Source organism: Antechinus flavipes, chromosome 4 (genome assembly GCF_016432865.1).
Source record: "Antechinus flavipes isolate AdamAnt ecotype Samford, QLD, Australia chromosome 4, AdamAnt_v2, whole genome shotgun sequence".
Classification (NCBI taxonomy): domain Eukaryota; kingdom Metazoa; phylum Chordata; class Mammalia; order Dasyuromorphia; family Dasyuridae; genus Antechinus; species Antechinus flavipes.
Window position 1 is genome coordinate 393,970,923 of NC_067401.1, and position 26,188 is coordinate 393,997,110.

At 30.9% G+C, this 26,188-nt stretch overlaps 1 protein-coding gene across 4 annotated transcripts in view; it reads left to right on the plus strand.

The window, feature by feature from the left end:
* KCNT2 (potassium sodium-activated channel subfamily T member 2) overlaps positions 1–26,188 on the plus strand; it is a 583,045-nt gene that overhangs the window by 448,893 nt on the left and 107,964 nt on the right. For 2 of the 4 annotated variants that reach the window (XM_051998719.1, XM_051998720.1), the window contains exons 19-21: positions 4,152–4,324; positions 12,077–12,148; positions 16,308–16,442. In XM_051998719.1, coding sequence (XP_051854679.1) covers positions 4,152–4,324; positions 12,077–12,148; positions 16,308–16,442 — 380 coding nt within the window. The remainder of the gene's footprint in view (positions 1–4,151; positions 4,325–12,076; positions 12,149–16,307; positions 16,443–26,188) is intronic. The other 2 variants (XM_051998721.1, XM_051998722.1) reach the window with 1 other exon arrangement.

Here is a 26,188-nt window from a genome sequence, read left to right on the forward strand (position 1 = left end):
GGAGGGATAGGATGAAAAGAGAGAGAGTGTGTGTGGAGCAAGCAAGGAAGAAAGAATTAGTAAGAGTATTTTTAATATTGAAGAAAATTTCTCTGATAAAGGCTTCATTTCTCAAACATACAGAGAACTGAGTTAAACTTTTAAAAATAAGAGCTATTCCCCAACTGATAAATGCTTAAAAGGCATGAACAATTGTAATCCAGAGAAATTGAGCAAGATAGAGATTAGAGAACAATTTAATAATTTATTTAATGGAGAGATTTACTGGGAGCAAATGGATCCATGGTTTGGTCCCAGGGCTGAATGACACTATTGTCTCAAAAAATCCAGCAGTGAATGTCAGATACACGATTCTTTTAATAGGGTAACAAGAACAATAACATAATGGGGGAGGTATCTGGATGGGGATGACCTAATGAGGGGAGGCACCTAGGATGGCATAATGGGAGGTACTAGAGAGGCTCCTGATATTTTAATGACATCTAAAATGGATAAAGACCTTTATCCCATCAAACATTAAGAGGGAATGATCTTTATCCTAACATTAAGAGGGAACAGTTATAACCTGAGGCAGAGTAACTAAATAGGACAATTAGAGAAACTGGGTCAGGACATTAAAAAGGAACTGTGGCACAACACAATTTTCAGATGAAGTAATCATAACTATATGGCCATATGAAAAAAGCTCAATATTGTTTGGAAAAATACATATTCAAATAATTCTGAAGTACTACCACATATTTGTTAGACTGGCCAATAGGACAGAAAAGTAAAGTGACAAATATTGGGAGGGATGTGAGGAAAATGAAACATTAATAACCCAGTGCAGTTGTGAACTAATTCAACCATTCTATAGCACAATTTGGAACTATGCCCAAAGGCCCATAAAACGATGAATACTTCGATCTAGCACCACCACTATTAATAGTCTGTGTTCCCAAATGAATAAAAAAGAAAAAGGAAAAGTATCTATTTGTACAATTTTTTTTTTTACAGCAGCTCTTTTCTAGGGGGAACAAATTGGAAATTGAGGAAATATCCATTAATTGGGGAGTGACAGAATAAATTGTGGTAAATGGTCATAATGGTACTATTTTATGTACTATTGGCTTATAAGAAATGATGAGTAAGATGCTCTTAGAAGAATCTGGAAAAAACTTCCATGAGCTGATGCAAAGTGAAATGTACTGTGTACAAAAAAGTAACAGCATTGTTATAAAATGATCAGCTGTGAATGATTTCACTATGCTCAGCAATACAGTGATCCAAGACTACTCTGAAGGACTGAATGCAGACTGAAGCATCCTTTTTTGATTTCTTTATTTTTATTTTTATTCTTTCACAGCATGACTAATGGGGAAATGTTTTACATGACTACACATATATAACTTACATCAATTTGCTTCCATTCTCAGAGGGGAGAAAGATGAGAAGAAAGGAGGAAATGAAATCTAGAACTCAAACTTTTAAAAATGAGTGTTAGTTTTTATATATAACTGGAATAAAAGCAACATGTTAAATCACAAAATCAAAAGATAAAATATGATGGAGAAAATAAATGAAAAGTTATTTGATCAAATATTTCAGTAATGAAATGAGGATATGGAACTTTAAACAAAAATAGAAATGCTTTCATGGAATTAAAGTCAGGAATTATGATTAAATAATGACTGATGGGATGCAGAGCCATTACTTTCTACAACTGTTATGTAAAACATATCTCTCACTAAAATATTAATTTTAAAAATATCAGTGTCCTACATAATGAGTTACTAGTATTTGCTTAAAGATTCTCAGCCCTTCAAAAACAATTTATTTCACTATCCTTACTTTTGTTGTGCCACAGTTCCCTTTTAATGTCCTGACCAGTTTCCCCATTGTCCTATTTAGTTACTCTGCCTCAGGTTATAATCTTTCCCTCTTAATGTTTGATGAGATAAAGGTTTTATATCTTTAGGCTACAATCATTCCTTCTTAATGTTTGACAGAATAAAGTTCTATCCATTTTAGACATCATTAGTATATCAGTAACCTCTCCAGTACCTCCCTCCATTATGTCATACTAGGTGCCTTCCTCCCCCCCTCCCAATTAGGTTATCCCCATCCAGGTACCTCCCCCATTATGTCATTGTTCTTGTTATACTATAAAAAATCTTGCTGTCTAATATGCAGAGCTGGATTCTTTGAGACGATAGTCTCATTCACCCCTGAGACCAAACATGGATCATTTGGTCCCAGAAAATCTCCTCATTTAATAAACTATTAAATTGTTCTCTAATCTCTGTCTTTCTCAGTTTCTCCAGCATTACACTTTTTGCAAATGTCAAGATTTAAAATCCCAATAAACCATATTGATGTGCCTTTACATGTATATTTAAGAGCTATCAATGATGGATTTATGCATCAATGTAATGCCTAACACTGCTCAGTGTGTGGTAGGAACTCAGTAGTTGTGTATTAATATTGTAGATATGTGCCTTATAATGCTATTAATATTGCAAAGTTTCATATTCACTATTTATTCTGGAATATGTTTTGTGATTAAATTACAGAACACAGTAGTCTTGGGGAAATTGCCAAAGACAAAGGAGAATTATATGTTTATGAATAAGCAGAAACACATTCCAAACTAGAGTAGGCAAAGATACGTAAAAGATGTTATTTAAAGGAATTATGAATGAAAAAGGAACCTCAGTTACCCACATGGATAAGGCAAAGGATGAACAATGGATAGCTTGAGTATTCAATACTGACAATATCTAGAAAAGTCTGGGTTAGGGACCTATCAAATTTTGTAGGGATTCCCTGTGACTACCATATAAGAGGACATGGGTGAATTGTTTATAATGATATTCAGGGATGAATGTGTTATGATCTGCACATCTGGAGGGGAGTGCAAAAATTGATGAAATAATAAGATTCTTTTCAATATAATAAATAAAATAGATTATAAGATTTTAATGTAATGTACTTTAAAAATAGAACTACAAGATGTCATAAACAGGTTTCATTAAGTTGACATTGTTGGTTTATATATTTGAAAACAAGTTTTGTTTTTTTTTTTTTTCTATGTAATTTTTTTTTTAAAGCAAAAAAAAAAAACAGTGAAAAACAATGTGCTTCAATTTGCATTGAGAATTCATTAGTTCTGTCTTTGGAAATGAGCATCACTGTCACCATGAGTACTTTGGAATTATCTTGAATTCTTGCATTGATCAGAAGAACTGTCTTTCGCAATTTATAATCCTTACAATATTGTTGTTATTGTGTACAATGTTCTCCTCTTTCTGTTCACTTCATTGTTTTGTATCAGTCCATATAAATGTTTCCAGTTTTTTCTGGAACCATATTGCTTCTTATTTCTTATACTATAATTACATTCCATCATAATCATGTACCATAATTTGGTTAGCCATTCCTCAATTGATAGGTATTTCCTCCATTTTAAATTCTTTGTTACCACAAAAAAGAGCTTCTACAAATATTTTTGTAAACAAATTCTTTTATCTTTTCTTTGATCCAGACCTAGTAGTAATATTTCTGGGTCAGAGCTTTAAAGCCCTTTAGTAATAATTCTAAAATGTTCTCCATAATTGTTGGACCAATTCACAACTCCACCAACAGCATATTAGTGTACTTCTTTTTCCACATTCCTTCTGGCACTTATCATTTTCCTTTTCTGTCATCTTTGCCAATCTGATAAGTGTGAAATGATGCCTCAGAGTTACTTTAATTTGTATTTCTCTATGATTACTGACATTTTTATATGACTATTAGGACATATTTATATGATATTTATATGACTTGATTTCTTCTGAAAGATGATTGTTCATATTCTTAGTCCATTTATCAATTGGGGAGTAGCTCTGTCTTAAAAAAAAGTCTCAATTCCCTTTATATTTGAGAAAAAAAGAAACTTTTAATTTTCCCCATTTCTTTTCACTACCTTATTCATTAAAATTATTTTGTACACAGATATACTAAAGCATATTTTAATTGTTAGTAAATAATAGTGTATTTTACATGAATGTGGTCATTTGAAAAATGTTTTGACTTGACTGTATATAAAGCCTCCATTTTATTTCACATAATATTTTTGTATCAAATTCCAGTATTACTTCAAAATTGTATTTTGTCTTTTTTCCCTCTAGAGTTGTCAACATAACTATTATGAGGATGCAAAAGCTTATGGATTCAAAAATAAACTAATTATTGTTGCAGCTGAAACTGCTGGAAATGGATTGTATAACTTTATTGTTCCTCTCAGGGCATATTATAGACCAAAGAAAGAACTTAATCCCATAGTCTTACTATTGGATAATCCGTAAGTATGTTTTAAAATCTGTTAACAGCAGAAATATTTTATTAAATTATGTTACATGCATTACTAATGTTTTATTATTATTTGCATGAACTATTTTAAATCAGAAACATTATGGCACATAATTCTTTGGGAAATATATACTGTGCTACTTTACGCATGAAAGAATATTCAGTGCAGCATCAATGAATTACTTAGAACATTTATTAATAGGCGATTTGCAAATGACCATCATCATACAAAAACAGCAGGAAACACATGGCTGAGAAAATAATTACAGTAATTTTCATTAAATTAATCAACTAGCTCAGAAAATCTCCACAGAAACTGAAAAATTTGTCCTCTTTCTTGGGAACCATTAATTAGTACAGACATATAATAAAGTTTTATTCTTCTTTTAGACCAGTCTTTGAAGCATCTTCTTAAGTAAATAGTTACAATTAAGCCACTGTTAATCAAATAAAAAGTATAAAATTTGATAATGTGAGTTCTTAGTTTTTATTATATTCTTTTATTCAGAAATGTCAGACGATTCCCTGAAATTACATGGTGTGCCTATAAATTCAGGTGCAAGTTCTAATCCATTCCATTCTTTGGCATTCCTCAGAATACCCCTAAATCCATTAAATTTGAAGAATTAGATGAGTGAGTGTTTTTGCCACTCTACTAGAGATACTTTTGGTCAAGCAGTTTTTAAAGCTGACTTCTCCAGTATGATAGTATATAAATACACACCAGATTAAGAGAATCACTGGAATATAAGGCCAGAGTTACTTATAAATGAAGTGAGAGATACCTTTCTTCATGGAAAGTAGCAGACACACCTATGTTAGCCCATGGATCCTGAAAATGAGTCAAGAAAGTCTGAGTAGGGGGCTTAGTTCATACTTCTACAAGCCTGTATGATTAGTTGTGGACAGCAGAGGGCATCATGTTTCTATTATCAAATAACTATTTTAGATTTATGCTTTTTGGGGAATAGCATATTAAGTGACTAGAGAAACAGGAATTGAGAATGAATCAAAAGAAATCAGGACTAAGGAACATATATGGACTTGATTTTTAAAGCAAGCTGTCAATAAGAAATAGATTCCAAGACAAAGGAACAAACAAAATACCATCATTAAAATATTTTTGAAATGGGACAGAAGAAACAAAAGTAGAGAATACAAATGGTTCTTGTTAATATCCAACATATTTACTTCTTTAAAAAAAAACTACGTAAGAAAAGTTTAATCTCTTTTTAAAACTTCCTTCTTGTTCTTTGTACATTAAAAATGTTTGTATTTTCTGAGGAATATTACATTAACAATTTTTAAAAGATTAGGACAATTTACCGAATGTGTGAATCACAACACTTTGACCTGCTAAGGCATCACTTCTGCTTCCCTTGGGGTCTTAAAGTACTTTTCAGTCAAAGACAAGGGTTCAAATTCTAATTGTTAGTATCTGTGTGATTTAATCAATCTTGCTCATTTAATTCTTTTACAAAGGACCTCCTTTGTAAAATTGGGGGTGGAGTAGGATTAAATTAGATGTTCTCGATTGCCCTTCACATTCTCAACCATTGATCCTGTGAATCAGTGTCTACTAACAAGAAACTTGTTAGGAAGGGGAGAGGAACAGTGGCTGTTTTCCTTCATGCAGCCCAAGAGAATGCTGGGGATACTCCCACAGGTCCTTCAACCCTTTTCTCCTCTCATGAGTGGCAGGATGTTTTGTACCTACTTTTCTAATTGTAGGATGCAAGACTTTTATTTGCTGGATAATCTGATTGTCCAGAATTAGAGTTTCATTCTGTACAATGGAGAAAAACATCCTTGAATGTTAGTCACCTATCAGCTTGCACATGAGTACACTCTCCCTGAAAAACATCCTCTTCTAGGTTGAGGTGATCTAGGATCTGGGACAAGGTTTCAAACGGATAGGCTAAGGATTATCATTATCTGTTAATGGCTTACAAAATATTCTGTACCATAAGGATGTGTTTGCATAGTTCCTGGAATGTAGCAGGCATTTTCTAAATGCCTATTTACTTGATTTAGTGACTGAAGGCACAGTATCCCTTAACATTGGTAGAGACCATGATAGATTTTTGCTAGTCATTTTCCTTGACAAAGTAGTTTGGAGGTTTGTCTTTCCAGAATTTTTTGTTTCTAAACCTTCAAATTCATGTGTGAGCAGCTAGACTTTCTGTCAGTTACTTTTCTATAATGGTTTTCTCACAATCAGTTCTTCTTGGTCTTTTTGGTCCTTTGCCATGACTTGGTGTGGTCATCTCACTCTAGAGTCACTATTCATAGAATGACAGAAGAAATGTTCTTGCCTAATGGCTCTGTAAATTAGATTCGTGTGAAAATTCTTATCCATTCCATTCTTTGACATCCCTCAGAATACCCCTAAATCCATTAAATTTGAAGAATTAGATAGTTGGGTGTTTTTGCCTTGCTACTAGCAGCCTTCTATTTCACACACACACTCACACACACACACACACACACACACACACACACACTTTGCTCATCTATTTTTCCTCAAGCTTTAAAACTTTTTTCTCATTTGCTTCCTCTTCTGAAATTACACTCTCCCCCCCCCCCCCTCATTTTTACTTGTTCTCTCCATTTTTTTTTTTTTTTTTTTTGGTTTATGGAAAGCATCTTAGTAAATTATAGCCATTGTAGATGCCTCTTCTACAGATCTGCAGGAAATAGATTTCCTAAAATGCTGATCTAATTCTACTACCCCTTCCAATACTCCTTCCCCCAATATATTCAAGTGCTTCATTATTACCTATAAGATCAAATATTCTTTTTGAAATTTAAAGCTCTTCACCCTCTGGTCTGCTGCTATTCGCTTATACAACTTTTTCACTTTTATATACAACATGAAATTTTCTTTCTTCTTGCCTTTGCACTGACTGTTCCCTATGCTCCTAGGATATTGAAAACTAATGAACTAATGCCCATTCCATATGAAGGGGAATTGAAGAGAAAAGTAAAGATTTGGTGCCATGAGTACATGGCAAGGGAATGATATGAAAAGATAGAAAGGATGTAAGTTCAGTGCACACTTGCAGACCTGATTCTAATAATAATTGTCATGGAAGCTTTAACTTTGGTTGTTTGCTCCCTCCTTAAGCAGAGAGTAGCTCTTATCTTATGGGATCACCATATTAAGATCATAGAGGAGACATTCAATCATTTTTAACTGTACTACATCTCAGAACTCTAAAACTCAAGTGGTTCATGAGCTTCAGCCTCCACCACTAGAAGGAATTATAGATAAGAGCCAAATTGCCTGTGGCCTGTTCAACCTTTTCCCCTATTCTAATCACTGCTCTTATACTTAGGGATTTTGATTTACATACAGACACCCTCTCAAGTATCTCTGATTCCCTCATGTCACCCTTTTCATTTCCTATGTTTCTTAATTTCACTTTATCAAAGCTGTAAGACAGTGATGGACATACTCTTGATCCCATTACCATCTCTGTTCTGCCTTTTCATTCCATAACTCTGAAATTTCTTTATATTACCAACACCTATCCTTTCACACATCTCTGTATATCATTCCTCTCTTCTCAATAGAGTGATTTTGCCATTTCCTGCTTTAATAGTTTTACTTTCCTTCCTTCAAAATCCTTATCCAATAACCAATTTGACTTTGCATATTTCTCCAATCCTAAATTGCTTGCCCCATTGTCCTTTTCATATATGCACTTTTATAAATTTCAACTTTGGATTATTCCTCCCATCTCTCTTTTCTGTTCTTATTCATAAGTTGTTGAATGATGCTGGAACAAGTTATGCAATTATTTTGACTCAGTCTATTGCAATTTTTCATTTTCTAATTTTACCTGGCCCTTACTTGCTTCAAGCTAATGTTTTGTTTTTGTTTTTTTGCTCATCCTTAATTAACCATCTGTTATATTCTTTTCACATCATTGGTTCTAAACATTGTTTTTTTCTTCTTCAGCCATCTTCCTCCCTTTAAGCAGAAGACTTTGCCTTATATTTTGCAGAAAAAAAGAACACTTATTAGTTCCTTCTGTTCAATTCCACTTCTTAAATCACCTCAGAATCATTCTGTATTCTCTCTTTCATTGTTTCTTTTCCATCTCAGACAAAGTCTGTAGTCATTCCAGTGCAAAGTCAATCCCTCCAGTTGTGACTTGAAACCCATCCTCTCTCATTTCCTCTCAATACCTGATCTGGAGTAATTCTTCCTCCCCTTTAATTTCCAACATTGCTTTATTAAATGTCTCTTTCCAAGGATTTTTTCAATTATAGATTTTTCAAAATTCTCTCACTCAAGTTATTATTTACATCGCATTGTAATTATGAATTCTAAGCATCTTCCTGTTGCATTTTAGCAGAATTTTAATATTTAAAAATATTTAAATTATTTTAAAGATATTGGGGGGAGATAAGTAGATAGTGTAATACTGTAATTTGTTTAGTTTAAAGAAGATATGACCTCTAAATTACCTTCAAATTCTAAATATATAATATTTTGTCTAATTCTAATTAATTACTGTGGCTGGCAAAGATTACTTGATTTAATAGTTAAATTTCATAAATTGAAGTCAGGAAAGCCTAATTTAAAATTAATTTTTATACTGTGTGCTCAAGTATAACATTTAATCTGTTTTTCTCTTCTAGTTTTTTTTTTTTTTTTTTCTTTTGTTAAATGTGCTTTAGTTAAAATAGTCTCCTACTTTCTTCTATGACTCCTAACTATCAGGGCATTACACAGCATCATTATATATATTTTCCATTGATATAGTCACCTTCAACCTGGGTTATCCAAAATATTATTTTTATTTTCCAGCAAGGTCTCTTGCCAGAATATAGGTCTTTATTTCTTAAGCAATGTTGATAATCTTGTGGAGCTTGACATTTCCATTTTATTTAATATTTTTTATATCACAGAATGGCTAACTCATGGATTTCTTGATAAAGTGACAATATATAGGTGACTGCTTTGATTTGAATGTATTTATTCTGAATATGAGTATCTTGTTTAGAGTTATCTATTAAGTCTTAGGTAGTTTGACTCCAGCAGTGAAGGGTTACATACTCTGATAAAAGTCTTAGATTTTTCTTAGACTATTACTGATATTTTGTTATATTGTCAAAATATCAATACTTTTATCACAAGAATATTGCTATCATTTCAGTTAGTTTGTATAAAATTACTTTTGCTTCACTTTTGAAATAACTAATTCATGGCCAAAGTACAATGCCAAGAAATATGTTCCCAGGTTGAGGTTAACTCAATGATTAAAAAATAATATTGCAAAATAATTGTAAGAATGGAGACTTTATTTCCAGTAGGAGTATGAAAATGCACATTTATATGTTTATATTGTATCTACTCTGTGTCAGACACTGTACTAAGCACTTTAAAAATATTATTTCATTTGATTTTTAAAGAAACAAATTTAATATTTTTATAAAAATGATGATAAGATTATGTTTCAAAATAGAACCATCACTGGATTTGATTTATTGGAGAGAGAGGTAATTCATTTATAGCGATCATCTATGAATACAAATCAGTGTGATACAAATCTTTACATTTATAAAGTCCTCAAGAGACTTTCTGGAGCTGATATCTCCCATTGTTTTTCTTTGCTTTACAAGTCAGGAAACCATAGCATAAATAATCCAAATGGATATATGCAAGGTCAAAAAGAAAAATTGTAACAGAGCCAGGGCTTGAAGCTAGGTTTCCTAACTCCAGGTCACTAGTTTATTATCATTATGCCTTTCCTTTAAAAAGAAAACATTCTTGAACAGAGCAAAATCCTATCTATATAATAAAATTTTCTTTGTTAATTTAAAATTGCTTCTTCAAAGATAATGTAAAAATCAGTGTAAGCTCAGGCCTGAAGACCATCTCATTGAAATATTTTTTAATACTTTTTCAATCATTCTGTGTCTTTTGATGGGTGGTATTATTCATTTGTGAAAATTTAATGTGTATGTTTCAAGATAATAAGAAAGATTAGTATTAATTTATATCAAATTTTACATGGAAGTGATATGTGCTCCCAGACTCCATGAATTATACTGCTGAAAGGAAAGTGCTTAAGTACAATTCCAATTAAGCCATATATTTTATAAATATATGTGTACCGGACCATGCTCATAATTTTAAACATGCATGCATATATTGCTATGTACATAAAAAAAAACATATACAATTTAATTAATTGCAATTAAAGTCTCCTCCTCCCTCATTAGTCTTACATTTATGGAAAATACTCTTGTGGGATAGTTTATCATCAACTGGTTCTTAAAATGAAAATTGGAAAAACCTTAGAGGCCCTGTGGTCTATCCTTTTATTTTATACTTGAGGAAACTGATTCTCATAAAGGTTAAGGAAATTGCTCAAAGAACCATAGTTCTTTGTTAGTTAGTATAGTTAGTATTTAACTATTTTATGTACATATATACATGTATGGGACTTCTTACCTCATTTATCTTCATCTACCTACATTTTACAGTGTGCTGATTAGGAAAGAGTGATTCAAATAAAGCTTAATTCATATATTATCATTATTATCACATACATATGAAACATATATTTTAGTATTATGAGATATTTATTGTGATCATCCTTTAAACTAGAATGATTTATAGCAAAAGCAACAAAAAACGAAAGAAACCTACTAATGTATAAGAATGCACTTGTTTCTTTTGGGTTTTGTAAATTTCATGAAGAATGAATTTAAATGTGTAATTTAATAATATAAACAAAAGTGCCCTCTGCTGTTTTTAATCAGAGTAGTGTCTATGTATATCTGTGTGCATGCTTGCATCAACACACACACACACACACACACACACACACTCTATATATACATATGTGTACATATATACAAATAAATGACACTTTACATGATATAGTTGCATATGTCTACATATATATCACTAATTCTAAAGCTTAGTCTATTACTTTTTTTTTGCCAATTTCACTATTAATAGTAGTAAACTTGGCAAGGAAGTAATAGATTACCCTTATTAATAGTAAATTGCTTTTGTGAGAATATTATTACCACTTCACCAAATTAGGCTGTACAACCTGTACAAAGGAATAATTGAATTTAGAATTGTTGTCTATTGTCACTCAGGATTTCAGTATAGCTACTGGAATTATAACATACCTTTTTATTTACTTGAGAGTATAAATATTTCTCATAGGTAACTATGAGCTATCATTAATATATAAATATGCATATGTAAATATTTTTCAAATGTTATACATTGATATTAATTGATGCAGTGATTCATTTTGCATATCTTTATGAGAAAGTTCTCTTTAGATTAACTTAGAATGCATATATTATTTGAATTATGATGACTTTATGAGTAGAAAATCATTAATTCAATATCTTTTTGAGATCCTGATTCAAAATTGTTTCCTAGCAATGTCTCTTTATTAGTCATTGGATAAATTTTATTGTCAAAATATTTTTATAGGATCGTGCCATCTTGTTTCTGTTTTTGAAAGTTCAAAAACTCTTTTTATATTTTCAAGTACATTTTATTTTGCTCATTCTTTATGACAAGTACAAGATAGTTTCTTTTGCAAGATAAAAATATAAATTGCTTAATTTTCTTAAAAATAAATTTGGTCATCAGTGACCATTTTGTCAGTGTAAGTTAAGCCAATTTAACTAGATTTCATTCAAAGTGCTGCAACTGTTGTGATGTTGTGTTTCATTTTGTAACCCATCTGTTACGTAGGCCAGATATGCATTTTCTGGATGCCATCTGTTGGTTTCCAATGGTTTACTACATGGTGGGCTCTATTGACAAGTAGGTGACATAATTCTTGGCACAATAAACATTGTAGTGTTCTGTGATTTGTTGTATGCTCTGTTTTGTAGCTGCATGATTAGTGTATGGTGCAATGCCAATATTTCAAAGGTGGTACACTTTGCATGAAGAGCTAATGTTCTTGTATTTTAGTTCTTGTATTTAAAATTTCTGTCCAGAATCCTACCCTCAACAATAAAATAAGAAATTTATTGCATGCCCAGTTTTGCTCAATTTCCAAAGCTTGCTTCAGTGTTGTATCTTTGGCTGAATGAAATCCTTGGAATTTTTATAGTATTGGCATCATTAATGTCAACGATATGCATTATATAGTGACGGGAAGAATTGAAATTCTTGTGATTTCATTGTTATAGAGATAGAAACATCTAAATTCAGAGATTCCCCAAATACTTTTATCTTGTAATCTTATTAAATGGGGGAATAATTAGAAAATTAATATACATACACACACACACACACACACACACACACACACAAACTTTTTCCCAAGCTGAAATGATACAAAAAAATCTCTAAAGCTGTAACATTTTATCTAATGTTTACCATACTCTTATAATTCCTATATCTCAGAAGCTGAAATTTCCAAAGTTTAAACTATTTTATAAATAAACTATAATAATAGGTCTTGTGATGTGCTAGGGTTGAAATGCAATTATGAGTTGACTTTTAAAAATTCAAAAGGTTAGTTACCATTAAAAGTCTAATCATATAAATATACTTTTATCTATTTTAATCTCAGTTCAGAGGCCTTCCCAAAGGGGGAAAAAAACCTTTTGCATTTTACTTTTGTTTTATGCCCTTTAATGCTTGTGTTCTTAAATTTAGGGAAAATGCATTATTCAACTTTAAAAGTCTCAAATTTATTACTTCAGTAATTAAATGTTTTGTCAATAACTATTGATCTTTTTTTTTCTGAAAACTTGAAAGTGTCTTTTGGCTCCTGGATGAATTTAAAGCTGTGCATAGACTAAAATTTTTTTCCCCATTTTATTCATACTATTTATATTGTAATTTATATTTGTATTGTATTTATATTGTATTTTGTACATTGTAATTTATATTGTAATACATTGCCATATTAAGAATTTAATTCAGAATTATAAAGTCATTTAATACACATATTATTTATATATAATATCTATTCATTTGCCTTCCCAAGTCTCTTCCTTACAGAAAAAATAGCCATTTTTTCAATTGTGCTTTCCTTTGCAGTTTTGCAATGAGCAAAAACAAAACAAAAAACAAACAAACAAAAAAAAAACCTAAAAAAGACAATGAATCACTGATGTCATTTTTGTTGTTTTTTTAAAATTTATATTATGGAATACAATGCCATTTTTCTTCTTCCATAGAATTATGGATATAGATCAGATTATTGTGGGTTTTGTTTTTTGATAAAAAGCCTTTGTGATAGAGGATTAAAACTTTCTATGCATAAATGAACAAAAACAGATTCACATACACAAAGTTATACCCTACATCTCACCCTTAAAAAGGATACAATTGGGTATTATCAGGGAAAGATATTGGGGAACCTATAACATGTAGAGAAAACTAACCTGCATCCCTCTGTTGTGAATGAGACTTTTTTTGCTCCTACCAAGAAACTTAGAAGGAGATGTCTGTGAATGTCAAAATTTCTGTACTTGGCAAGGACCTTACTGGTCATATAGTCAAAGCTATCCTAAGTGCCTTGGAAAAGCATAGAGAAGAAAAGCAGCTTTTTTTTTTCCCTATCACCACTTTCTCTGAGATAAAGTACTAGCATTAATAACTATTGCCGTTTTAAAAAGATTTTTCTCTAAATTCAGTTTCAGGTAAAATTGGGCACAGTAAATCTCTACTGACAAGGAGTAGTATGTGTTTTCCTTTAAAAAGACAACAGAGTGACACATAAGAAATAATTAGAAAGCAGTTATTTATGGGTTGGAATAGATCAACTCATGAATAGAAATAACCTGTTTGATGGTGAAAATTTTAACAATTTATTAAACAAATGTGTGTTAAATATCTTTTATGTGCAGTTAATTGTGTTGTGTTGATTATTTGTTTCTATTTATTCATTACATTTTCAAATGTTATTTCCTACAAATTACTATAACTTTTAGTCCCAATTCAGAGTAAAAAATGTATCATTCAAATTGAGAATTATCTCATACATTTGGGCATGGTTATTTGTTTCTTTACACAGGAATTTATTTTTTGTTACAAAAAAAATTTCACCTAAATAATAATTTTTGTAATTTTTGGTGAAAATTTTGGTCTCTTGTGAGATCAAATACAGAGTGATATATTAATAGATATAAATATAGTATTTCCACCATATGCCACATTTACTATTGAGTGAATTTACTTTAACTGTTCATTCATTGTTTTTTCCCATTCACGGATAAACTTGTTCTTTTATGTAAATGGTCATTTTTTGTTATATTGATTCTTCTTAATGCATTATTTTATAGTCATATTAAGATCTTAATTTATACTTATCTTTTTTCTATCTTTTTGAATATGATATGTTTCATGAATACACTGTTGCAGAACAATATTGAAAGATGGTGAAGTGACTTGACAATTCATTAAGGTGGATTGAAGTCATCTAAGCAACTTAGATGTAACTTTTATGGTGAAGAAATAACTATCACTTTCATTTACTATCTTTTCCTATTTATTTTGGTAGATTCATTGACAAGTCTAAATTTCCTAGGTTAAAAAAAATGATTATGCATAGGAAGTTAAAAATTAATCTTATTGGGATGTTATAGTCCTGGCCCCTCTCTCCAGAGGAGATTTATTTGGAATAACATTCTGTTTTCACAGTTTTAGCCTTAAAATCCCAGCCACAGAACCTTGTTCCTGATTCAAGAGAAATATTTTTTATGGTCTACTCCTGGGGAACATGGACCCACAGCTTTGTTAATACCCTCTCATTTTTTAACAGAGTAAGCAATCCTGTTTCCCTGCAATATCATGAAAGGAAAATGGATCCTAATAATAATGTATGGCTAATCCAACTCATCATATGGTTACAAAACATTCTAAAAGAGTTGCCACTTCACTCAATTACTTAAAAATACCTTTAATTTTATGTATTCTACTTTTAATCAAAAGAGACAGCAAGACTTACTAATCTATCTCTCCTCATGTGCCTTCAACAGACTTCCTACTAAAGCAGTCTTTTCACTTTCCAATCTGGTCACTCACTCTTGCATTTTACTCCTTTTTCTTGGTTTGTATGAAACAGAGACACAATGAAAGTATTATTTCCTTTAATAACAGTCAGTGAATTTTATATTAATAGAATACTAAATCATTGAATGAACAATAATCAGTATTTATTGTGGTATATAGGCTACATTTGTTTTATAGTCTCCAAATAGTCATATCCAGATTCTTTAGGAAAAACAATTATTCAAATTTGTTGTACTGGTGTATCAGAATATATCTATTAGATATATTACATATACTTGATAGTAAGCCTAACATAAGCTTATTCTATATCAATTGTGCATATTGACATGCAAGAAAAGAATTAAATTTTACAAAGTGAAAATTTTACATATTTGTCTTTATTCTTTTTACTTGATCCTCCCAAGTCATGTATTAATAACTTTCTTTTCATTTCCTAATATCTTTAAGAATAAACTGTTAAGATGCTTCATCTTTAAGATTATATTTTGTTTGCACAGTACGGGTCTGAAATGTTCCAATTTTATTACTATTTTGTTGTGAAATGATTAGCATTTTTATTTCATTTTTCCATATTGCTCAATCTTTTAAAACACATATTTTTAACAGAAAACTAGCAAAGTGAAATTCTTCTCTAATACTAATTTAATCGGGGTTATAATTATTTTGACACTGGAGCAAATGCAAGGTGTCCCAAAAGCATTAATTCAATTTAAAGATAATATAAAACTGCACTAAGACTTCTGGCTCATCCTACATAATAGCAGAGTTCTCATTTAATTTGCTTGGTACATCTTCTGTGAACACATTAACTCCTGTACTTAGAAGGATAACTGTATAGGAGCTAAAAGAAGCAATTAAACCTTCCAGAATAAGCATATTTTAAAATAAATTGATTCTAATTCTGTACTATTTTTAAAAATTTGTTTCTGTCTGTTCATTTTTACAAAAGCTTAGATGACTTGCTTAGGTGTGGAGTGACATTTGCTGCCAACATGGTGGTTGTCGATAAAGAGAGTACTATGAGTGCTGAGGAAGACTACATGGCAGATGCCAAAACTATTGTAAATGTGCAAACTCTCTTCAGGTAAGAATCAGAAAAATCAGACAATACATTTTCCTTAGGTAATTTGGGGTAAAAAAAATCAAGTTGTATAGATGTGTCTATGAATGATAAATATAAGAAATTAGCTTGCTACTTCCAGCTAACTTGACTATACAGAAATTGTACACACCACCTTGTCCTTGCTTATTACTATGCTATATGCATCCAAACACACATTATATCTCTCTATATATTTATCTATCTATATATATGTATGTAAGTATGCAAGTACATGTGTTAATATATTTTTAAAATTTTAATTTAAGTACTATTTCAAATACTTTTAAGCCAGAATTGAAATTATGTAATTTTCATGTTGATCATTTTAGAAATCTGAATTTTCTTCTTGTGAACTTTGTCTTTCATTGATGGGAAGTTTGAGGCAAATTCTCCTTGCTAAGTGGAAAGATGATTGTGACATCTCCTAATCTTTGTCTGTATATTTTCTTGAATGTTGGAAAACTCAATCAAACAAACATCACAAAAGATAGGCCTCAGATTAAAGAATAAGAAGTCCACAGAAATCCTCTAGCCTTAAATACTTCTTGGCTAGTGACAATGTCAGGCCTATGTTATAAGGAAAATGGATATATACACTGATTATAATATAATGAAGTTAATGATTGAGTTATTTTTGAAAGCAAACTCACATATGTAGCAAATGTAATAAAATTGAGAATAATTCAAGGATTGTAAAACTATTTACAATAGTAATGATGGGTTTAGCTGAACCACTTGCACAAGGTTGCCCTATAAACAATTTCAGTCAATAACCAGAGTTAAAAATAAGCTTGACTTTATAAATCTAACTGATCTAGACAGAGAATGTAGGTACAACTTTCTCTTTGCTAATTTTTGTGTTCCATGTAACAGAATTTATTCAAATACAGTCTTCAATTTACTTTTCTTTTAGATGGAATGAATAATAATGAACAGATGCAGGTCATTATTATAAGTCAACTTAAATCCCTTATCTTAAAATTATAATATCTACTTATACATATATAATGGTACCCAATATATAAATATATTTCAATGATATGTTTACTTTTCTGAGTATTTTTAACTGTATGAGATAAATATATGTTTTCTGTCTCATTGGGAGGTGCTATGGCAAAGCAGTGCTTTAGAACTCAATTGACTCCTGTCTTTGTATAGAATATTAAAGTTGAAAATTATTCTAGAAGTTATCTAATTAAACCTTCTAATAGATAGAGAAATCTTCTCTATAATATATCTAACATGTAGATATCTAGTTATTACTTGAATATTTCTATTGGCAGGAAATGCAACAATCTCACCAGGCAGCCTGTCTCATTTTCCTTGAGTACTATGTTCCTAGTCACCATTCAGTAGGAAGCTTTGCCCAATTACCAATTACAAAATGCTAATTTGCAACAATCTCAAAGAGCAATTGGGTTAGTGTTGAGAGTTGTATTATTTCAGAACAATAGAATTCCAATTTATATATGCAGCATTTAGCTATATAAAAATTATGCTAGTGATCTGTTATCAATAAAAAATGTACTTTGAAGTATCTTTCTAACAGTAATATAATTAAGGGAACATTGAATTAGAAGGAAACTTTCACATCTTCTTATCTATGGTCATCAAGCAATATAGATTTCTGAGTTTAAGTGGACAGTGGCTGAAAAAAAATATTCTTTGTATGAACTACTCTACACAGAAATTAATAATCATTTTCTTATATGAAATCTTTATTGTCTAAGGAAATTAACTTATTCCAGACTACCTAAATTCTCACTTTATTCTATCTTCAATATTAAATTAAATGTTTCTTATTTTCATATAGCCATCCATGATCCTCTCAAAACAGAAATTATATCTTTCCTCTATGAACAGACCTTTATACTTAGACATTTTTATACTTTTCTTGAATAGCATACAGTAGTATAGGAGGTTGTAGAGAAAATTTATTTTCTTTTGATTTTTGCATCCTTTGCAATTTTTAAGTTTCCATGGCAAGACAGCTACTTGAAATAATGCTAACTTGTAATTAAATCACATTATCATGTAATTTTTCACTGAATTAAATTTTAGAAATCATGTAAAATTTTGTCATTTTATACCAAAAAAAAAAAAAAAAAAAGAAATATATAGTGGTTAAGTGATAGTATTGCCAAATTAGTAAATGGCTAAGATTTGACTAAAATTCACATCTCTTAATCTCTGGTGATGTTGTTCTTTCTACTATACCACACTGACTTTTAATTACCTTCAAAGTCAGAATAAGGAATATTTAACAACTAAATCAGCTATAAAGATAATTTTTCTATATAAAATATGACAGAAAATTAATTTGGAAGGATGAGGTTTCTGTCCAATATTCAGAGTAAAACTTATATTCCATATAAGTAAATTATAGTTTCAACAGCAAAGGTATAGTGATTGTGGACTAATTCTAGAATTTTCATTTTTATTATGCTGAGAATTATAATAAAAAGATGTTTATACTGTAAATGAAATACCAACAGTTGAGCTTGTCTAATGATGCTTTATCTTTTTCCTGATGAATTCTTAGTGACTTTATAGAAAGATGTGAGCTTTTATAGTAGAAGAATAGCATTTGTCTTCCCAGCACTTTGCTTGTTTCTTTTTCTGTAATAGGCAATATATAGTGTATTATTGAATTTTACTGATTTATCCTCATACTTTCTTAATAATAAAAGGGAAGTATCAGCACTAGTTCCATATTCAACTTTAGGAAACTTAGGAAAGTGTACTCAGTAGCAGCATTCATTTAAGATCTCTTTGTGTGTGTGTGTGTGTGTGATGCACATATATGCACAAGCTTTAATTGCTTCAGTTATTAAGGAGGAAATAGGTATCTACCCATATTATTCAGATTTCTTTATCTATATTGGCAAAATCCTACTATTTTGGCAATTAATTTTTCTATAATGTAAATAGCAAACTCCACAATTCAGTTGAGATTCAATGTCCCTAAATATTTAGAATATCCTTTCTCTCAAAATCAGTCAAGTAATCAATTAATCTCCTCTAAAAATTGAAACTGAAAAGGATTTTAGCAACTAATTCTATCTCTCATTTATAGATTCAATTCAGCAAAGGTTTTGATTACCTAATATATGCAAAACACTGTTAGATGTTTCTTGAGATAAAATATGTGGATAAGACATTATGGGGCTAATATTATATTATTCAGTCATAGTCCTTTTCAAAATCTAGTAGTATGAAGTACAGTTTGAACACAGGTTTATTATAAAAACTGGTTAAAAAATTACATTAGCCTATGTAAGCGGCAATGTGCAATTGTACTAGGATGATTTCTGTGGGAATTGAGAAAAGAGGGAATGGGTGCAAAATATTTTCTTTTTCTTTCTTCCTTTTTTCTTTCTTTTTTTTTTTTTTAATGAGGCAATTGGGGTTAAGTGATTTGCCCAGAATCACAGTTAGGAAGCATTAAGTATCTGAGGCTGGATTTGAACTCAGGTCTTCCTGACTTCAGGGCTAGCACTCTTTCCATTGCATGATCTAATTGCCCAGCACAAAATATTTTCTTTTTTTTTAATATTTTATTTTATTTTATTTAATAATTACTTTATATTGACAGAATCCATGCCAGGGTAATTTTTTTTACATTATCCCTTGCACTCGTTTCTGTTCCGATTTTTCCCCTCCCTCCCTCCACCTCCCCCCCCCCCAGATGGCATGCAGTCTTATATATGTTAGATATGTTGCAGTATATCCTAGATACAATATATGTTTGTAGAACTGAACAGTTCTCTTGTTGCACAGGGAGAATTGGATTCAGAAGGTAAAAATAACCCAGGAAGAAAAACAAAAATGCAGATAGTTCACATTTGTTTCCCAGTGTTCTTTCTTTGGGTGTAGCTGCTTCTGTCCATCATTTATCAATTGAAACTCAGTTATCTCTCTTTGTTAAAGAAATCCACTTCCATCAGAATATGTCCTTATACAATATCGTTGTCGAAGTGTATAATGATCTCCCGGTTCTGCTCATTTCACTTAGCATCAGCTCATGTAAGTCTCGTCAAGCCTCTCTGTATTCATCCTGCTGGTCATTTCTTACAGAACAATAATATTCCATAACGTTCATATACCACAATTTACCCAGCCATTCTCCAATTGATGGGCGTCCTTTCATTTTCCAGTTTCTAGCCACTACAAACAGGGCTGCCATAAACATTTTGGCACATACAGATCCCTTTCCCTTCTTTAGTATCTCTTTGGGGTATAAGCCCAGTAGTAGCACTGCTGGATGAAAGGGTATGCACAATTTGATAACTTTTTGGGCATAATTCCAGATTGCTCTCCAAAATGGTTGGATTCGTTCACAACTCCACCAACAATGCATTAGTGTCCCAGTTTTCCCGCATCCCCTCTAACATACATCATTATTTTTTCATGTCATCTTAGCCAATCTGACAGGTGTGTAGTGGTATCTCAGAGTTGTCTTAATTTCTAGCACAAAATATTTTCAACATGACTTTATAACTCATTAAATTTGAAAGGGGAGAAAGAAGAAAGAGCTAAAGATTAATAGTTGAATGTAGAAGTTTTACCCTTGACAGAACATGAAAGAAGGAGCAGGCATGCAGGAGATAAGAAGCTTGACTTCCTATATTGAGTTTATTGTAAAGGTGGGCCTTCTATTTGGACTTGCTCTGTAAACTGTTGATAATTCAGAAAGGGATTGAACTCAGGAAGGAGTGGAACAATGGGACTGTAGATATCAGACTCATCTGACTGAAGTGATAGTTGAAGCTATCTAAATGAATGTGATTGTCAAGAGAAGGAAAATAGAAAACACACACACATACACACATACATACACACATATACTTTTATCTCTGAGGCAATTTCAAGACTATCTTCTTATTAGAAATTTTTAACCATTAATTTTAATTCCATATTATTAATGATGATAATACATAATAATAGAAGTTTATAAATAAATGCTCTAAGGTCTCAGAGCCCTTTGTATGCATTATTTTGTGTGATTTTCATCATAATACAATGGATTAGAATCCTGCTTCTTTGATCATTCCTTTTTTTATTATTATTATTATTTTTATCTCTACTAGTTTAATGCATTAATAGTACTCAGAAACCTCATCCTTTAAGAAAAAAATTTTTTCCATCCTCCCATACCTCTCCTATCTTTCACTGCCAAAATCACAGAGTAATTTGTGTGTGCTCCTTTTTTTCAGTTTCTTGCTATTTGGCATATGACCCCAACACTATAATAAAACTACTTTAATATTTTTCATAATCTTGTAATTGTCAAACCCAATGGCCTTTTATTAATCCTTATCTTTCTGGAACACTGCAGTTTTTGTCACTGTTGAATAATTAAGTACTCTTTAATATTTTCAATTGTTTTGATTTGTTTATCAATGCTTTCTTCCTGTTTGCCTCCAACATTTTATTTTTTTTTTAAATGCACATTATTTTAAGAATCATGTTGGGAGAGAGAAATCAGAATAAAAGGGGAAAAACATGAGAGAGTAAAAAAGAATAGAAAAAAGTCCAAATCCTTTATTGTCTCCTTCCTAGAGCTGGGCTGCTTTCTGGAGAGCTTTTCAGACTGGCCTTGGTCTTAGTGGAGAAATGCAGAAGAGTTTGCCACCAGTAGCCTGACTGAAGATTGAATGAATGTCTGTCTTTGGTTCTGAGAGCCTGAGTCCCGCTTGTCTTCTCTGCTTTCTGAAAGCTTCTCCTCTGTGGCTCTCAGTCCCTGCTTATATGTTCTACACTGAGTATAAACCAATCATTATATCACTAGGAAACCATTATTTGTTGTAAGATTAAATCAATCATACTGAATTTAGAGTACTTATTAATCACCATGCTAAACTAGACAACCATTGTCTTTATCAATTCCACTGAGTTAACACCTTGTAAGAATCCTTGTTTCAGAGTTCTGGCCCATAACAATCTTAGCCAATCTGAGAGGTCAATAATATATAGAAATGGTGATGATTTGTGTGGGTTTATTTTATATCCAGGAACTTTGATATTTCTTTTTTTTGTTATGTCTTATCTTCTGAGAATAGCCCTGCTAAACTCTTCTTAACAGAGGGAATTAAACAAATAAAATATCTTCCTCTTACACTATTACCATAAATTCTCATTCTATCTTTTTTTATACCATCATTTCTATATTTCTAAGATCATCTGTGTTGCTGCTTCAACTTTCTCATCATCTTCTATCTCCTCAGTTATTTGCTTTCATATTGTATCTCCACTGCCACCCTGATACTTCTCTTTCAAAAATCAATGACCTCTTCATAGCCAGTTTAAAGGCATATTATTGACAAAGCCCATCAGCAAGAGCTAGAAAGAGAAATTCCATTTAAAATTACTGTAGACAAAATAAAATATTTGGGGGTCTATCTGCAAGATAAACCCAGGAATTATATGAATGCAATTACAAAACACTTCTCACACAAATAAAGTCAGATCTAAACAATTGGGAAAATATCAATTGCTCATGCATATGACAAGTTAACATAATAAAAATGGCATTTCTGCCTAAATCTGTCTACTTGTTCAGTGCCATACCAAATTGCCAAAAAATTATTTTATGGAAATAGAAAAATAGTAACAAAATTCATTTGGATGAACAAAAGGTCAAGAATATCAAGGAAATTGATGAAAAAAAATGAAGGATGGTAGCTTAGCAGTGCTAAATCTAAAATTATATTATAAAGCAAGATTCATCATCAGATGTATTTGGAACTGACTAAGAAATAGAATGGTGGATTAATGAAATAGATTAGATACACATGACACAATAATCAAGGCCTATACATATTTGATAAACTCCCAAACTCCAGATTTTGTAATAAAAACTTGCTATTTGACAAAAATTGCTGGGAAAACTGGAAAATAATATATCCAAAATTCTCTATAGATCTAAATCTCATACGTCATACTGAAATAAGGTCAAACTGAGTACATGATTTGGGCATACAGGATAAATGAATTAGAATACTAAGGGATAATTATTTATCAGATATTTGGAGAAGTTGACCAAGAACTAGAGAACAATATGTAATCCAAAATGGAGAACTTTGATTATATTAAATTAAACAGGTTTTGCAAAAAAAAAAATAATAACAGAAACAAGATTAAAAGGGAAATACAAAATTGGGGGAAATCTTTAGCCAGTGTTTCTGATAAAGATCTTATTTTTAAAATATATAAAGAACTTTGTCAATTTTATAAGAAAATAAATCATTCCCCAATTGATTAATGGACAAAGGATATGAAGAGACAATTTTCAGATGAAGAAATACAAGTCACTTATAATCAAAGAGCAAAAAAAATGCTCTAAATCACTATTGATTAGAGAAATACAAATTGAAATAATTCTCCACTGCCATACTGATACTTCTCTTTCAAAAATCATCAATGACCTCTTAATAATCAGTTTAAATGCATTTTCTCCATTGCTACTTTCCTTGACTTCTATTCAGCATTTGATGGTATTTGACCCTCCCTTTCTTGTTTCTCCAGCACTTCTTCATTTCCATGATATTATTTTAGGATTTTTTTTCCCAAGTCTCTGACATGACACTGATTCCTTGTTTCCCCTTCTTTCTCCTCCTTCCAAAATACTAGCATTTCTCAAAATTCTACCCTTGACTCTCTTTTATTTTCTTTCTATTCTCTCTCTTGACAATCATATTCCTTCAGTCAATTTTTCTATATGGATGCCTCTCAAATCTTCCTAACTCCAAGACTGACTATTTCAATTAATGCTTCTCTTAAATAATCCACTCCTTTTATGAAGAAATTATGCATACACATTTTTGTGTATGCATGCATATGTGTACATACAAACATGTGCATATATACACATTGCTAGTTATATCTGTATCTCTACAGCACATTTCATTCCATGAAAGCCCATGGAATATAAATGACTTGTCCAAGATCACTTAGGTAGTTAATAAGAGACAGGATTCAAAGCTGGGACCTCAACTGTGAATCCAGTATTCTATACAGTAGACCATGTTGCCCCTTATGAAGACAGACAATTTACTTATAATTAACCTGGATGATTGGTTTTAGTTTGGTTCATTTACACTTGTGTAGGAAGAAAATAACATTACTTAATTTTTAAGATTGATGTTGTATAGTGTTTTCTTATATTGCACTTACAAAAAAGGGTCTATCACATGGAAGAGGGATAATATATTCTGAATTAGACTGGAGTGATTTCTAATGGTCCCTTCCAACTCAAAAATTCTATTAAATAACAGGTTTTCAGTAGCTGAAAAAAGAATAGTTATTTTTAGAGGGTTGCATTTGTTCTCATGCCCAGAATTTCAGAAATCATTTAATGTGTTTTAGGAGAAATGTATCTAGTACACTGAAGTAGATTATTTCAAATGCTTAAATGCAGTGTATGTGTTTTTACAAAATCATTTTTGGCATTCATAGTGGCTGGCACAAACTTATATAATTAGGGAATACTGAACCAAAATAATATTGGTCCAAATTGCATACAGAATATTTATGATAATTGTCAATAGTTGATGCATTTTAAGGTACAAAAAAATGATATTTTATTAGTTAAAGACTTCTTTTTTAAACAATGAAAAAATAAATATTTACAAATTATTCCTCATGAATTAGGGGAAAGGAAAGAAAATTGTACAAGATATAAAGGACTCAAAAATTACTATTTTTTCTTATTCTGAGTTTCTTCTGGATTTCTAGATTCTACTTGCTTTTTCTATAAAGTTTTAGAATGATATATATATATACATACATGCATGTATATATAACAGTGTGGTATAATATAGAGAACTGACTTCTGAGTCAGGAAGACCTGGATGCAATTTGTACTTCTTACATTTGATTAGTAGTGTCCTTCAAAACAGTAAAATAAAAGAAAAATTGAAGAAATATTTAAATAATTACCTCTAATATGTTTAAATTTTAAAATATTTACTAAATAGCTGCTACAGAAAAAGTCTATGCTGACTCCTGGAGATTTTTTTAAAGCTAAAAATAACCTACTCCTTGTCCTTAAAGAGCTTAAGATCTAGTTGAGGGTATAGCTATGTATGTAGATTTTACATGGAAGGGAGTGTTGATGGCAAATGAATATTGTCTAGTAAAAAAAGTCTGAAGAAATAGGAGCTATGTTATAAAAAGCTGTAAGCTAAGAAATTTTTCTTTTTTTTTAATTTGGATTCATCGTATTCATTCATTTGTTTATTCTGCAAGCATTGATTAAGAATCTACCATATTCAAGGTCCTGAGGAATACAGAGACAAAAATAAAACAATCCATTCCCTCAGGTAGTTTATATTCCCTGGTACTCTCCTAAAGGAAAATAAACCACAGGGGAAAGCACTTAGATTTCTGAAAATAATGAACGAGTTGGGGAAAATGAATTTAATGAGTTCTTACATTATGTGAAACCCTGTGGTAAGTGCTGGGAATACAAATAAGAAAAAGACAGTTCTTGCTCTTGACTAACATTCTAATTGTAGGATATGAAACCTCAATCATTGGATAGGTTAATAACTATTTACATTTTAATTAAATAAGTAATTGACCAATACTTTATTAATTATTGATTAATTTGAAATTAATTGAAAATTTAATTTTTGAATAGTTTTGAATAATTGAAATTTGAAAATATGAAGAGGTAGAAAATGAATTAAACTTGTATTTTGGAAATATTCATGGTGTGTCATACA